Here is a 16,029-nt window from a genome sequence, read left to right on the forward strand (position 1 = left end):
TCAAAATTATATAGGGAATTCAGTTCAGCTCTTCATCAGAACAAATTATTTCCAATAATTAATGCAAATCATTGCATCTTTCTTTTATTCTACAGGGTCTTGGTCCTTCATGCTCTCTTGGGAAATAAGCTACCATATTCTAGGTGAACGTATTCTAGGTGAACACTTCCCAGGTTACATCTCCTTTCTCTCCCCTCCATTTATCCTTTCCTCTTTTTAGCTACTTGTATTTTCTTTGACAAACACCTAAATTGGATATAACTGAATGTTGATAAAAGGTTTCTTTGGTCAAGGCTAATTCCCACCCCACTACCTACAACCAAAGAATGTAATTGCCCTCACTATGTAAACAAGAAGTTATTGTTTTGAACTTATTCAAGTGCAAAAGTTAGCATAGTAGCTTGAATTTTTTGAATTCAAGTAGCTGAGAATACACTTAGCAATATTCAGGACAAGTAAGAAAGTCAATTTTACATTTTATAGCATGTTATTATTTATAAAGCCCTTTGGCATTCCATCTCTCTTGATTCTGGCTTTAATCATAGAAAGGCAGAAATTCTTACTGATGTGAAAACTGGGGCAGAGAATTTCTGACTGAAGGTCATAGAACTAATAAAGAAATTGCTGGAATCCAAAGCTATATTTCTTTTTGCTTCAATATGCCTTTGTAATTATGAAATCTGGTTTATGTGTTAAGGAGAGAAGCCAAACCTGACAGGTGACTTGCTGGAACTTTGAACTGATGGAACTCAAGTCTTAGTCTGCTTGGGAAACCTTCATCCCATTGAAAGCTTTCTTCAGAGCCTCCTTCACTTCCTTGTTTCTCAAGCTATAGATCATTGGGTTCAACATAGGGATGACCACAGTGTAAAATACTGACACAATCTTGTCCTCCCCAAGGGACTTGCCCATGTTACCTTTCAGGTATATGAATATGAGTGTCCCAAAGAAAAGAGCTACTGCAGTCATGTGAGAAGCACAGGTGGAGAAAGTCTTGGCTTTGCCACCTGCTGTACGAATCTTCAGAATAGCCTGAATGATGAAAAAGTAGGATATAAGAATCACTGAAATACTGGTTGTAATGACCAAGAAAGCTAAGAGGTAAATGACCCGTTCCCGTAACTTGGTGTCACTACAGGCAAGCTTCAGCAGGGGTGGGAGGTCACAAAAGAAGAAGTCCACGTGGTTGGATTTACAGAAGGAGATAGAGAAGGTACACCCAGTGCGGATCACAGCATTGACCATGGCACCAGCATATGCCCCAGTCACCAGCCCCAGGCAAGTCTGTGGTGTCATGGCGGTGGCATAGAGGAGAGGGTTACACACCGCCACATAGCGGTCATAGGCCATCACAGCCAAAAGGAAACATTCAGTACTAGCACAGAGGGTAAAGAAGAAGAACTGAGTGGCACAGCACTCATAGGTGATGGCCATCTTATCGGTACCCAAGGTTTCAAGAAACTGAGGGACAATGACAGAGGAATAGCAAATATCCAAGAAGGAAAGATGGCAGAGGAAGAAGTACATGGGGGTTTGGAGACGAGGGTCTCTCTGAATCAACACGATCATGCCCAGGTTGCCCACCATGGTAATGAAATAAAGGACCAGAAACACAAGGAAGAGACCCATCTGCAGCTCTGCCGGCAGCTGGAACCCCAGAAGAATGAATTCTGTCACCATGGTGCCATTCTTCTCCATGAATCCTAGGTCATCCACTGAAATCAAAAAATAAAAATCTCATTAAAGATAAACTAAGGTGATTGATTTGATCATTCTCAGCAATGATAACCATCTTTTAGATGTGTCAAGCACTTCACATTTTTTACAAACTTTATATCAATTGATCCTTTGGAAATCCTTCAGAGCATATATTGTTAATTCCATTTTTGAGAGAAGCATAGGCGGTTCAAAGAGGTGAAATGACTAGTTTGTGATTTCGTAGCAAAGAGACAAAGCTGGAGCTAGGACTCTGTTTCTTAGACATTTCCAAACTTCTAACAGGTGCCAAATTGGAAACCTTCATCAGCCTCACTATGGAGCCAGAAAACTCTCTGTTGGAGAAACCCTAGTGGTATAGTTTTAAATACATGGGCTTTGAAATCAGATCTAGGTTCAAATCCCTTGAGACCTTGGACTAGTTAATTCATCTTTCTGAACCTCAGGCTCCTTGTTGGAGTAATAGGGATTTCAACTCCAAAGTCGCAGTACTGTTGTGAAGAACATGAGAGATGTACTGTTCCCAGCACATGATCTGACTCACACACTTAGATTTTTTTTCTAAATTGGACAATAACAGAGTAACATGCTCCTAGGTTCATGTACATTTTGGAATCTTTTAATCTCCAAGTCTACTCACCCTTGGAGTCCCAATATCAACTCTATCTTTCTTTATGGTTGTTTCTGATATGCATGTGAACACAATGGAGCTGGATGCAACACAGTGAACCATGAAGAACAAGCTCTGTTAGATCCTCTACAACCTGTTGCTGCCAAGTCACTTCTTCCTCTCTGCTCCTGCCAAGCAGCATGGCCTGGTTTCCAAATTCTCCTCTTATTCCAAAAGACCTGTCCCATTTTTTTCAATGCCAGATCATTATCAATCAATGAGATACATGAATTGAGCCACTCCAGAATTAGCCTGCACAGCTCATTAAAGGACAAAAGCATCACACTGAGTTCAGAATTCTAATTCAGATAGAGTCCTTGCCAAGAATTTGGACAGTCTTGTCTCTGGACCTTTGGATGCTGATGATTTGGGATAATGGGAATACTGAAGGTGGACTTCAAAGGTGGTTATTTTTGTCCTCCTTCCATCTTTGAAATAAGAACTGAGTTTAAGAAAGATCTCATAGGATTTCAGATAAATAAGAAAATGAAGCTTTGATCAATGTTTGACTAAAGCTGATCTATGGATGAAATAAAGGTCAGCATCTGGTGTTTTTCCCCTGCTGAATTCCTGACAATGTGAATATTTAGAAGGTTTTCCACCCCCTAACAGCCTAATCTAATCTTGACCTTCAGCCAAAACAATGATTTGCTCTGTTCTAAAAGGAATTCACACAAATCATCCTGACCAAAGGGGAAAACAAAGAGAGGGAGAGAGAGAGAGACTATATTCATTTATTTATTCAATAAGAAGCTACTGAGAACTTACCATGTGCCACACATTCTTCTGGTTGCTCAGTACAATGTAGACAAAAATCTTTGCTCTTGTAGAGCAGCCATTCTAGCAGAAAGCCAGTCACATGCAATACATTTTTTCAAACAAGTATGTTTTTCTATCATGATATATAATGACAAGTGCTTTTAAAACACACACACACACACACACACCCCAAGGTGTGGAGAATTGAGAAAACCAAAGTAAAGAAGGGTTATTAAAAAGGACCGGTAGAAGGTTCATTGAAAAGGTGACATTTTAGCAGAAATGCTGGGGATCAAGTAACTGTTTACACTTATTTGCACACTTCTATCCACAAACAAAAGTAGAATACTAAGACACAAATCATCACCATGGGACCACCCTACTCCCAGTACGAAATATATGGAGTTTTTCAGGTCCTTGTGAGACATTTTCAAGGCAGCTTTGTTCAGAAGTGTCAGCTTCCTAATATAGAGAGAAGCCCCTGAGGTATGACAGTCTCAATGATCAGCCTACAATCACTGTGTAGAGAAACAGTATGGAGAGTCTTCAAAAAATTAAAAATAGAATTACCATACGATCCACTAATTCCACTATTGGGTATTTACCCAAAGAAAAAGAAAACACTGATTCAAAAAAAGAGATGCACTTCTATGTTTCTGGGAGCATTGTTGACAATAGCCAAGATATGGAAGCAATCCAAGTGTCCATCCATAGATGAATGGATAAAGAAGACTATATACCATACCATGTCTTTATATATATATACACACACAACCACACACCATGGAATATTATTCAGCCATTTAAAAAATAAGATTTTGCCATTTTTAGCAATGTAGATGGACCTAGAGAGTATAATGCTAAGTAAAGTAAGTCAGACAGAGAAAGACAAATACCATAAGATTTCACAAATACCGTGTGATTTTACTCCTAAATTCCAAATTTTGAACTTAAGATATAAAACAAATGATTCTATCTCTCTCTAAAATAAACGAGTCTTTAAAAAAAATAAATACAAAGAAGGGGGACCCTCAGTGGCTCAGTTGGTTAAGCATCTGATTCTTGCTTTCAGTTCAGGTCATGATCTCAGAGTCATGAGATAGAGCCCCATGTTAGGTTCCGTGCTCATTGGGGAGTCTGCTTGAATTCTTTCTCTCTTGAAATTCTCTCTCACTTTCTCTTCCTTTGTCTCTCCTCTCCATCTACCCTGCACACACACTCTCTCTCTCTCAAATAAATAAATCTTTAAAAAAATAAATAAAACATGAAAAAAACCCAAAGAAAAAAGAGACACAAAACAAAACAAAACAAAAAAAAAAAAACCCAGACTTTTATTTTTTTTTTAAACCCAGACTTTTAAATACAGAGAACAAACTGGTGGTTACCAGAGGGAGGAGGTAGGTGGGGGATGGGTAAACTAGAATAACTACACTTAACATGATAAGCACTGAGTCATGGATAGAAATGTTGAATCACTATATTGTACATCTGAAACTAACACAACATTGTACATTAATTTCAATTCAATGAAAACAAAAAAAATTGTTTTGAATATAAGGCTGGGCTCCCAACCATACAGCATGTGGCTAAGAAAATGAACATGAACTAGGGGTGGTGGAAGGGGAGGAGGGCGGGGGGTGGGGGTGAATGGGTGACGGGCACGGAGGGGGACACTTGGCGGGATGAGCACTGGGTGTTATTCTGTATGTTGGTAAATTGAACACCAATAAAAATTAATTTATTAAAAAAAAGAAAATGAACACAGACAGTGCTTATTTCAAACTTGGACTCATGTCGTTTTGATTTGTGAGAACTTGGGTGAGGTTCTTGACCTCTAGAGACTCAGTCTCCATATCTCTGCAAGAACAGCAGTGCTGGGGCACTTGAGTGACTCAGTGGTTGAGCGTCTGCCTTTGGCTCCGGTCATGATCCTGGGGTCCTGGGATCGAGTCCTACATCAGGCTCCCTGCAGGGAGCCTGCTTCTTCCTCTTCTTGTTTCTGTCTTTCTTTCTATGTCTCTCATGAATAAATAAATAAAATCTTTTAAAAAGAAAAAACAAAGAACAGCAGTGCTGTGCTGTAAGAAGTAAAAGATATACTTCGCGGATGCACTGTTTCCATGCACTGTTCCTAGTATGCAGGAAAGGCTCAATGCACTTAATTGTTACAAAAATGACTTTTCAGCCACGAGGTTGTTCTGCCGTTCAAAAATGCCATTGATCTCCATTTTATCACTGAGGCATGGGGTGGTTAGATCAACTTTCCCAAGGGCACACAGTTAAGAAATGGCACCAGGACTTCTGGCTCCAAATTTGTTTTGTTTCCACTAACCTACTCCAGGGCTCATCGCTTTGGCCCAGGAGCTGGGATGCAGCGGTCAAGTTTCACATCCCAAGCTGGGGAGGCATGGGTCAGGAGACCCACTTCATTCTAGACACTTTTAGGTCTCCTCTGGGGGAGAGAAGCTATTTTCCTTGGAGGGAGAAGTGTCACACTAGGGGAGAGGCAGCTAAATAGGACAAACCCGGAAAGTAGAGATAGTAGGAAGAGTGGAAACTGCATCGCCAGCATGAATTCAAGCCTGGTTTCTGCCCAGATGGACTGTGTAAACTGAAGTCACTATCTCCTGTCTCTGGGTCTGTGTCCTCACATGAGGAGGCTACACAGAAGCACCTCCATGCTGTAGCCTGTTCTGTAACATGAGGGTCTCATTTCTCCTCTTAAAAGTCCACTGAGAGCTGGAAAGAACACATCTTGATCATGATAATGAAGAATGGCAGGGAGATAGCCCTCCCTGTGTGCTAGATACTGTTCTAGGTGCTTTACATCAACTGCCCCATTTACTTCTCACAACACCTCACCCCAAAATATATTGTCATTGTCTCTATTTTTGGCCCGGAAGACAAAGGCTTGCAAAGAGGAATTGATGTGGTTGAAATAAAACCATGAAACTAGGATTTGAACCACATCTATTGGTTTCCCAGCCATGACCCCAGCCCCTCTCCATTGACTCATGAGTATGGTTGTAATGAATTATCAGGTAAGGAACAACATTTTTATGCCTGTAATTTTTTAGCAGCTTTACATAAATGACCCACTACATTTGGGCAAGGAGGGAAGGAACATGAGTTAAATAAAGATTTTGGGGAAACTGTTCTAATTTTGAGTTGGAAACACTGCATACATCTCCCCTTTTGCTGTATCACCTGTTTCTGTCATGTCTTGTCTGCAGGGATGGGAGGGTAGAAAGATGCACAGGGCTCCCATCAGAATCAGACTCTGATGAGGAGTGTGCAGCCACCAAGGAGCCATCATCTCTAGCACAGCTCAAAGTAGCAGCCAGACAAAGGCCATGTGAACTAGCCTTGCTCCTGGCTCCTCTGCATCATCTACCTACCTGCACTTTGCCCAGATCTCATCCCTCATTTTTAATTTATTGTATCTTAGTACATGCCGTGCATTTTTATAAGCCACTTCAGTCTTTTGGAAAGAAATATTTATGAATAAATAAATGCAAGATAAAATTGCCTCTTTGCCAGATGCCAGCACAATCAGAATAAGTAGCCCTATCATCATTAGACCAATAAGAGTGCCGCCAGAAGACTTTGCCAAATGGGTTCTGGAAAGACAGGGCACAAACGGTGATTCAACCCAAGTCAGACTGATCTATGGGTGATGAAGAAAGGCAGATGCTCAAGAGAGAAAATAGAAAGCTTAGGAAGGACTCCGGGTCTGTGCTACTGCAGCCGGCTCCTGAAATCCTCATAAATCCAGGTTCCTAAAATGGCCAAGGCCTCCATTTTGAGATGGTGAACTACATGGAGGTTGCCTTAACTCAAAACACACCTCCATGTGATTTTTCTGAGTGTCAGGTAGTCCCATTTTGCCAAGGGCAGAGGACGATTTTAAAGAAAACCAAAGTTGCTGAGTGTCTGTTGGTCTGCAGAGGAGCCAGAAAGTTTGGCCGCTCCAAAAACAGGCCTGCCTTACCTCTGATATGCTGTCTAAATTCCTGAACCTGTTCAAAATGATCAATAATTCTAGCTAGAACAGTCAGTTGGTTTCCTAATGATGGAGTTGGGGAAAACACATAGCACTCCACAAAATCTTCAGGCAGAGAGAAGACAGACCCACAGGGGGCCTGCCTCAATGTGGCCTCCGAGGAAACTATTTCATCCCAGACAACCTAGATAGACTAAATTGCTGAGGAAATATGAATAGATCACTGAAGCAGCCGTTTCCTGTTTTTGAAGCCGGTAAAATAGTGGAAATTGCTGACTCGTAAGGATGCACAGGAAGAAAGTGCATCCTTAATGTCATCACGAACCCACCACGCTCCACGATGTTGAGCAACATCAGCATTTCACATTCTCAGTGATCTGTTATCTAATCGTTGATCCAACACAGAAGTAGTTTACTTCCACACAGGCCTCCCTGGGCAGACCTCTGTAAGTCTAGGTTGTCTTTCCCCTCACCCCTTGTCACCTGTGCTCAAGACCCACAGCCCACCGTAAACACACCTAAAATGTGTAATTCTTACAATCTCCAAAGCTAAAGGAGAAAGACCTCAGGATCGCCTGCTTTCTGAGATGAAGGATTCTCCCTCAAATTTCCGCTGAACCTCAAAAAACTAACAGGGGTTTCAGAAGAAAGAGAGCCCCATGGACTTTGGTGTTTATCTGTCATCATAGAGCAGAGGAAACCCTGCCCTAGGAGCCGAGGGGCCGCCATGAATCAAACAATAAAAATATATGAAGAGATGATTTTAAAAGTAAAAAGTTAAAAAAATAAAATAAAAGTAAAAAGTTTGTACTTGGAAGGGATTGTTCTAAGTGTCCAAACACCATCTTTGCAATAACGCATGCTGTGGAAAATATACTGCCATGGATCTGAGGAGTATTTATATAGCTCAGCAAAACTAATCCACTTAGATCTTCCAAGGCAGGTTTAAAGTCATTTAAAAATGGTGAGATACAAAGGTGGTATGATGAGCTTAAAGTTATGTAGCCACTGCTCTCAGTTGGAAGTACGCAACAAAGATTCATAAAAGATCTGCTTTTATACTCTGTGCCAGACAGGGTTCTGGATGCCGGGGATGTCGTGATGAATATATAGAACTAAAGAGACATGGATGACAGTTATTCCCCTTCTGCCACTATAATAGAACTGGGATCATCTCCCTGTGATGACCTGAAGAGGAAAAAAGAACAAAGAAATGAAGTACAAGATGCTTTGACTGCTACTCAAAGTGTTAGGGGGGACTTGGGTCCTCGGAAAGTTTCAATAGTGAAACACATAGCAGCTTCTTCCACCCACACTCTGCCTGTGTTCTGGTAACAAAGCGGCTCAACCTAGAGATCAAAATAGAGTCCTCAAAAACTTGTTTGGAAAAAAAAAAGAAGAAGAACTTCAGTTGGTCATTTTCTAGTTGGATTTAAACTCATAAAGACATAGGAAAAGAATTGCCAGCAAGCCTCCCTGCAAATAGCAGAAAGGCAGAGCCAGCATGCTGTCACCGAGGGAGGCTACTTTTCTGTTCTGGCACAGTGGGGTCAGACCCCAGCCAGCTGCCTACAGCCTCTGGGCCTCAGCTCGTTCTTCTAGAAGATGGACATGCAGCCCCCTAAGTCACAGGAGTGTTGCAGGATGAAATGAGATGACATATCATGTGTTCAGTAAACATTGATTCTGGGGCACCTGGGGCACCTGGTAGACGCGGTTGAGTGTCTACCTTCGGCCCAGGTCACGATCCTAGGGTCCTGGGATCGAGTCCCACATCGGGCTCCCTGCAAGGAGCCTGCTTCTCCCTCTGCCTATGTCTCTGCCTCTCTCTGTGTGTCTCTCACGAATAAATAAATAAAATTGTAAATAAATAAATAAGCATTGATTCTGTTGCACACCAGGGAAGGTGTGAGCTTCCCCTCCCCCAAATTACAAATGACTCTCAGGACCCCCCCCCCATTATCAGCACACCCATTATCGTATCTGATCCTTACACAACCCACTTTCAGATGAGGGAAGTGGGACTCAGAGGGAGCAACGGACTTGTCCAAAAGTCACATCACTAGAAAGAAAAGACAGAACTGGGACCCAGAACACTTCCCACCACACTGCCCAGCCCTTCCCCATGGTGGTTATCATGATATAGATGGGAGGTCTGGGGGAAAGATCTGAAAAATGGAAATCTTGAGGTTCTTCCTCACTTTGTGGTCCAACAACCAACTTCTAAAACAGCATATGAAGTCTATCCAAATGCTGACTCCAAATCCCTCCACTTCTCCTTCACCAGGGCCTGCTCTGACCCATCTGCTACCTGGGCTGGGGGCACAATAGCATCTTGGAACGTAAAGGAGGCTCTAAAGGTCATGGTTTTGCCCTTCTGCCTTCAGAGAGGGTACGCAGAGATGACAAGGGAGAGGCACCGAGGTGAGGTGGGTCTTGCCTAGAAGCAGACTGCCAGTGGAAGAGGATAGGAGTGATTAGAGCCCAGATTCACTTTCAGCCTCACAAGACACTCTCTCCTGCCATGATAGCTCCTCCTTTTCCGAGCTGTAGTATTGCTTTTCTGATGCCCACAACTACTTGAGATCTCCACTTCTGAGAGAGAGGTGAGGACAGATGGATCACCTTCATTTAAAGGAAGATTGGGAGGAGGAAGGGTGTGGTGATGGAGACACCTAGACAGAGCCAGCCTTGCAAAGCATGAGTATCAGGTCTCTTTTACTCTGGATGGGGCTCCTTCATCCCCTGACCTCCTAGAGCCTCTCCCAAAGTCAGTGCCCAGCTGACCACTCCTAAATGAGAGACTTCAGTTCTCTTGCCTTAGGGGCAGCTCAGCCCAGCACCCAGCACAAGTAGCTTCATGGATCCTAGCTGTAGGAATCTAGATTTATCTCTCACCCACAACAGAAACCCTCTCTGCAGCATCACTGATGACTGGTCTTTGAGCTACTAGTGACCCTTCCTGACAAATCATAGTGATGAAGACCTTAGATCTCCCACCAAGGAAGGCACCTGGGAGGCTCTGTGGTTTAGCATCTGCCTTTGGCTCAGAGCGTGATCCCGGGGTCCTGGGATGGAGTCCCACATCAGGCTCCCCGTGGTGAACCTGCTTCTCCCTCTGCCTATATCTCTGCCTCTCTTTCTGTGTCTCTCATGAATAAACAAATAAGTAAATATTTAAAATAAATTAATAAATAAATCTCCCACCAAGGGGATCACTCTGTTTTAGAGCCCACTTATAGCTAACAGCTCTTGCTGTAATGCCAGTACTCTCACATTCCACATGCATGCCAGAGAGTTCCAAGCTTCTCAAAGATTCAATAAGGTAGCTGTTTGCTCTTGATACTTACTCTGTTGTCTTCATTTTCCATGGGGTCTCACCTACCTTGTATATTCTCAGTCTGAAAACAATCCTCTGAAGCAGGTGTGAGAGGCATCATCATCAGTCCCATGTTATAGATGAAGAAACTGAAACCCCAAAGGCTAAGTGTCATGGGTCACTGCAAGGGGGAAGCAACTAGTAACTCCGAGCACACTGGGCTCCCCAGCGAGTACTAGCTTTGGCTCTACTCTCTTAAGAAGAAAAGGAGATACACTCGTTTTACGTGAGAGGAAACCAAGATTCAGATTGTCAGGTGCACTTTGCATCTGGACTGCAGTTCCTTTTCTCTGGGACCTGCCATTGTTCACACTCACCTCCAGTGGGACCAATCCAGAAAACGGGGCCAGGGGTGAGGTGAGGGGCAGAGCAGAATGTAGTGTCTAAGTGGGGCTTTGGGGGACCAGAGGAATAAGCATGTTCAGCACCTGTCACTTTCAAGCCCCAGCATCCACAGGTACACCTATTAATAGGTGCCTGCATCTCTGCCCTGTCCTGGGCATTCCAGGAAGGCAATTAGACTGGGGCAGGGGCGCTTTTCACTGATGGGGCTTCTCTAATCAGGCCCTGAGCTGCTAATTAGGCTTCTCTGATCTCCAGAGATGAGAAACCTTCAGAAAAGAGTTCCTGCAAAGTTAGCTGTCTCAATCCCTCCCCATTCACACTTTGTCCTGTCTGACAGCTCCTGCCATAATTAAATCTCATTTAGGGGTTGGGGGAACCGAGAGATCCCACTGCATTCCATTCTCTGAGGGGTTGTCCTCAGCATGACTCCTTCAGACCAATCTCATTGTGAGGGCTCAGCGATGAAATAAGTGATTATGTGGAGTCCCATCAGCCTGCGGACCCATTTACTCAACTAAGATTAGTGGTCGATACATACAGGCCTTTGGGCCATACCCAGCACACCACACCAGTTTTATCTAAGGTAACTCATGGTGGGCTCCCGACAATGACCCCCTGAGGTACACATCACCTCTTCTGGTGAGGATGCAGAGGCTCAGAGAGGTGCGATGACCACCCGTGATCACACAGGTGGGATCGGAACCAGGGGAGGGCTGACTCCACGCACCTCGTTCTTAACCACTATCCTGTACTCCCTGGTATCAGCTGGCTGATTATAAATACAACTGTTCAGGACAGAAACTTTGGCCAAGGTCAAAAAAAGTATAAATGAAGAAATGTAATCCTTATCACCAAACTACTCCAATAGGCACTGTTAACAGTTAGAGGGAAAGATCCTAGAACATAGTTATTTAGCTCATAAGCTCTGGCAGTAGCCTGGGTAGTTTCAAATCCTCCTCTGTGCTGGGGATTTAAGTGAGTTGTGTCCTGGGATGGACCCAGAGATTACAGGTGATACACAGAAGACACACAGGACAGGGTCTGGTACTAGGAATATCCTTCCGGAAATTTTTTCTAGAGAAATTTACACATATTTTTAAAAATCAGGATTACTCAGCCATTAGAAACAACAAATACCCACCATTTGCTTCAACGTGGATGGAACTGGAGGGTATTATGCTGAGTGAAGTAAGTCAATCGGAGAAGGACAAACAGTGTATGTTCTCACTCATTTGGGGAATATGAATAATAGTGAAGGGGAATATAAGGGAAGGGAGAAGAAATGTGTGGGAGATATCAGAAAGGGACACAGAACATAAAGACTTCTAACTCTGGGAAATGAACTAGGGGTGGTGGAAGGGGAGGAGGGCGGGGGGTGGGGGTGAATGGGTGACAGGCACGGAGGGGGACACTTGACGGGATGAGCACTGGGTGTTATTCTGTATGTTGGTAAATTGAACACCAATAAAAATTAATTTATATAAAAAAAATCAGGATTAAAGTCTATACACTATTTCTATATATACTGTTCCACTGAGAGGAGTTAAGGAGAGAAAATGTAACTGTACTAAAGCTACTCAGGTGGGAGGGATCTGTGGTCCACACCAAATCCGTGGGAAGTGGTGGGGCCTTTCAATGGGCTGCTCATGATGCTGGCACCATTGAACATGAAGCCCCGAGACTCTATACCCTAAATGTCTGAACAATCACAGGAAGAAAAAAACTAACTCCCAAACTTGCCACAGGGGTGGCGAGATGGTCCATGTCTGATGTACCACATGCATTTGAACAATCTCAAAGGTAGCCATGATAACCTGAAGGCAAAAGATGTCCCCGAATTTTATTATATGTGGAAATCCTCAAAACCCTTGGGTAGAGGAGAGACCCAGGAGGAATGGAAGTTTATTACATATATATATATATAATTTTAATAGCATTAATCTTGACCAAAAGGGAATTGAGACACATTGATACAATTTAGTAGCATTAATTTAATAAAGCTGTGTGGTATTTCTTGTTCTTATACATAGGACACACGCACTTACAACGCTAAGCCTGTACCACCCAGAAGACATAACACCTCCCTTCTAGTCACTCCGTTCCTTCCTCAGGCCTTTCGGTTCCCCTTGCATTGTTGTATCGATCACTGCTCACGTGGAGAAGTCTGTTGATAATCATTTATGCAGGTCCTGTCACTTGGAAACCTTGCTGAACTCCAATAGTTGTCGGTTCATTATTTTGGACTTCCAATATAAATAAAAGTTTCCGTGCATATTTAAAAACAGTGTATGTTCTCATTCATTTGGGGAATATGAATAATAGTGAAAGGGAATATAAGGGAAGGGAGAAGAAGTGTGTGGGAAATATCAGAAAGGGAGACAGAACATAAAGACTTCTAACTCTGGGAAATGAACTAGGGGTGGTGGAGGGGGAGGAGGGCGGGGGGTGGGGGTGAATGGGTGACGGGCACTGAGGGGGACACTTAACGGGATGAGCACTGGGTGTTATTCTGTATGTTGGTAAATTGAACACCAATAAAAATTAATTTATAAAATAAAAAAAATAAAAAAAAAACAAAAAAAAAGATATATGGTATTTGTTATCTTCACGTGGGGAAAATTTAAAAAATTTAAACATTCCTCCAACACTGCTGTCCACTCAGCATTATACCCTGAGTGTTTTCCACCCTGGTGGTCGCATGAGGTCACATTTGATTCATACCCCCCCCCCAACTCGATATTTCCGAGAACCCCTCCCGTTCCACAGAGACACTCTCATGCTGAACTATCGTGTTGCAGTCCAAGCCTGGCCACACACAGTACATGTGGTACCACAGTGAGTCAGCCTCTGCCCCGAAGTGCTACATCTTGAATTATTCCACCTTCCAGCCTCATGCACCAACAGAACTGGATGATTACATCTCCCTCATCAGCTACTTGTACACCCAACATCGACACCCACCACCAACAATGTGGCCCCGCCCACCAGGAAGACCCTCACACACACTCTCACTCCCTTAGGGCCAATTCTGCAAAGACCACCCCAACCCAGGCCCCCAAGGATACTTTACATTCCTAAACCTCCATGGGGATGGCCATGTTAATCTGTGGCCCTTCTCAGCTTCACCCTATGCACCGAATCCAAGCAAACATGTGCACTGGGAGATGTTTGTGTTTGAGCCCCAGCTCCTCACATCCAAAATATCCTGTTACACCTAAATGATTTGGTCGCTTTGATATTTTCAACTTTTTATTATAAAATAACAGTAATGACTACAGACCTGAGTAGATATTAAGGATTATTTCTGTGGGGTAACTTCCTAGAAGCAGAATGATGGGAAGAAAGGCATTTTCATTTGCGAGGGTCTTTATACAAATTAATAAAACTGATTGTAAGATGCTTTCCAGAACTCCACAGTGTCTGAGGGAGCCTGTTGCCCAGCACCTCGCTAATATAGGTATGACCTTGATCTTGATCTTTTTTACATATTTGGTGATTATGAAAGCAAAAGGGTAGCTCTGGGCTACATAAAGTGTAATTTTTTTAAATTTATTGTGATGTTAAACATTTTTCATATGTTTAGATACATATTTCTTCTTTTGCAAATTTAGCATTTGTATACGTTGCTCATTCTTCCAATGAAGCGTTTGACTTTTCATACTGAATAATAGAAACATTAAGGATGTCTCCTTTTATTTGACAAATGTTTGAGCACCTAATATGTACCCAGAACTGTTCTAGGTACTGGTCACACAGCTGTGAACAAAATAGATTAAATTATTCTGCCTTTGGGGCTTACATTCTAATAGGCAGAGACAGAAAATAGGGTTATCAACAAACACAAGATGATGTGATAGGCTGGGATAGTGGCAGAGAAGGGGGACTCGAAGTCAGAAATGGTCTCTGACATGGCATTGACACTAGGACCAGCATGAAAAGAACACACAAGAGCATCTTTTTGTTTGAAGAGCATTTCAGACAGAGGGAACAGTAAGTGCAAAGGGCCTGGAGCAAAGATAAGTTGGGATTTCAAGGATTAGACAGAGAGCAGTAGGAGATGAAGAAGGGAGGTACACAGAGGGTAGATCACATAAGATCTCACAGGCCAGGGATGCCTGGGTGACTCAGCAGTTGAGCTTCTTGCCTTCCACTCAAGGCGTGATCCCTGGGTCCTGGAATCAAGTCCCACATTGGCTCCCTATGGGGAGCCTGCTTCTCCCTCTGCCTATGTCTCTGCCTCTTTCTGTGTCTCTTGAATAAATAAACAAATCTTTAAAAAAAAAAAAAAAGATCTCACAGGCCAAAATCAGAAATTAGGAGTTTTTTTTAAGTGCAATGAGACATCAGTGGATGATTTTAATATAGGGAAATTATAGAATTGATGTAGGTTTTAAACAGTTGCTCCAAATTCTGAGAAATATGGATTAGAGACAGGCCAAAAAAAATGCTATATACACAATGGAACATTACTTGGCCATAAGAAGGAAGGAAATCCTGCTATTTGTGACAACACAGATGGAAGTTGAGGGCATTATCCTAAGTAAGATAAGTCAGATGGAGAAAGACAAATACTGTGTGACACGCTTACATGTGGAATCTTAAGAAGCCTTGCTTGTATAGCATAGAGAATGTAGTCTGTGGTGGTGCAACAACACTGTACGGTGACAGCTGGTATTTACGATTGCGGGTGAGCATAGCGTGAAGTATAGACTCGTCCCGTCACTATGTCGTACCCCTGAAACTAATGTCACATTGTGTGTCAACTATATTTCAAAAAATAAATAAATAAGTCTGGGACCTCTGGGTGGCTCAGAAGTTGAGCATCTGCCTTTGGCTTAGAGCGTGATCCCAGTTCAGGGATCGAGTCCCACATCAGGCTCCCTGTAAGGAGCCTTCCTCTCCCTCTGCCTATGTCTCTGCCTCTCTCTGCGCTCTCATGAATAAATAAAATATGAAAATAAAAATAAATAAATAATCCTTACTTTCTAGTCTATTCCATTGGTTTATATAATGAAATTTTGTGCCAGTACTATCTTGTCTTGATTACTATAGCTCTGTAGAAGAGTCCGAAACCAGGGAGTGTGTTGCAGCCAGCTTCTGTTCTTTCTCAGGATTGCTTTGGCTATTCAGTGCCTTTGGCGGTTCCAGGTGAATTTT

The 16,029-nt window shown here is 42.8% G+C and overlaps 1 protein-coding gene across 1 annotated transcript; it reads right to left on the reverse strand.

Moving 5' to 3' along the window:
* Positions 1 to 756: 756 nt before the first annotated feature.
* On the reverse strand, positions 757 to 1,698 carry LOC129494187 (olfactory receptor 9I1-like). The gene has a single exon (XM_055300940.1). It carries the CDS (start codon positions 1,696 to 1,698, stop codon positions 757 to 759), a length of 942 nt encoding a protein of 313 aa, XP_055156915.1.
* Between the last annotated feature and the right edge of the window lie 14,331 nt (positions 1,699 to 16,029).

This window comes from Nyctereutes procyonoides, unplaced genomic scaffold (genome assembly GCF_905146905.1).
Source record: "Nyctereutes procyonoides isolate TBG_1078 unplaced genomic scaffold, NYPRO_anot_genome, whole genome shotgun sequence".
NCBI lineage: Eukaryota > Metazoa > Chordata > Mammalia > Carnivora > Canidae > Nyctereutes > Nyctereutes procyonoides.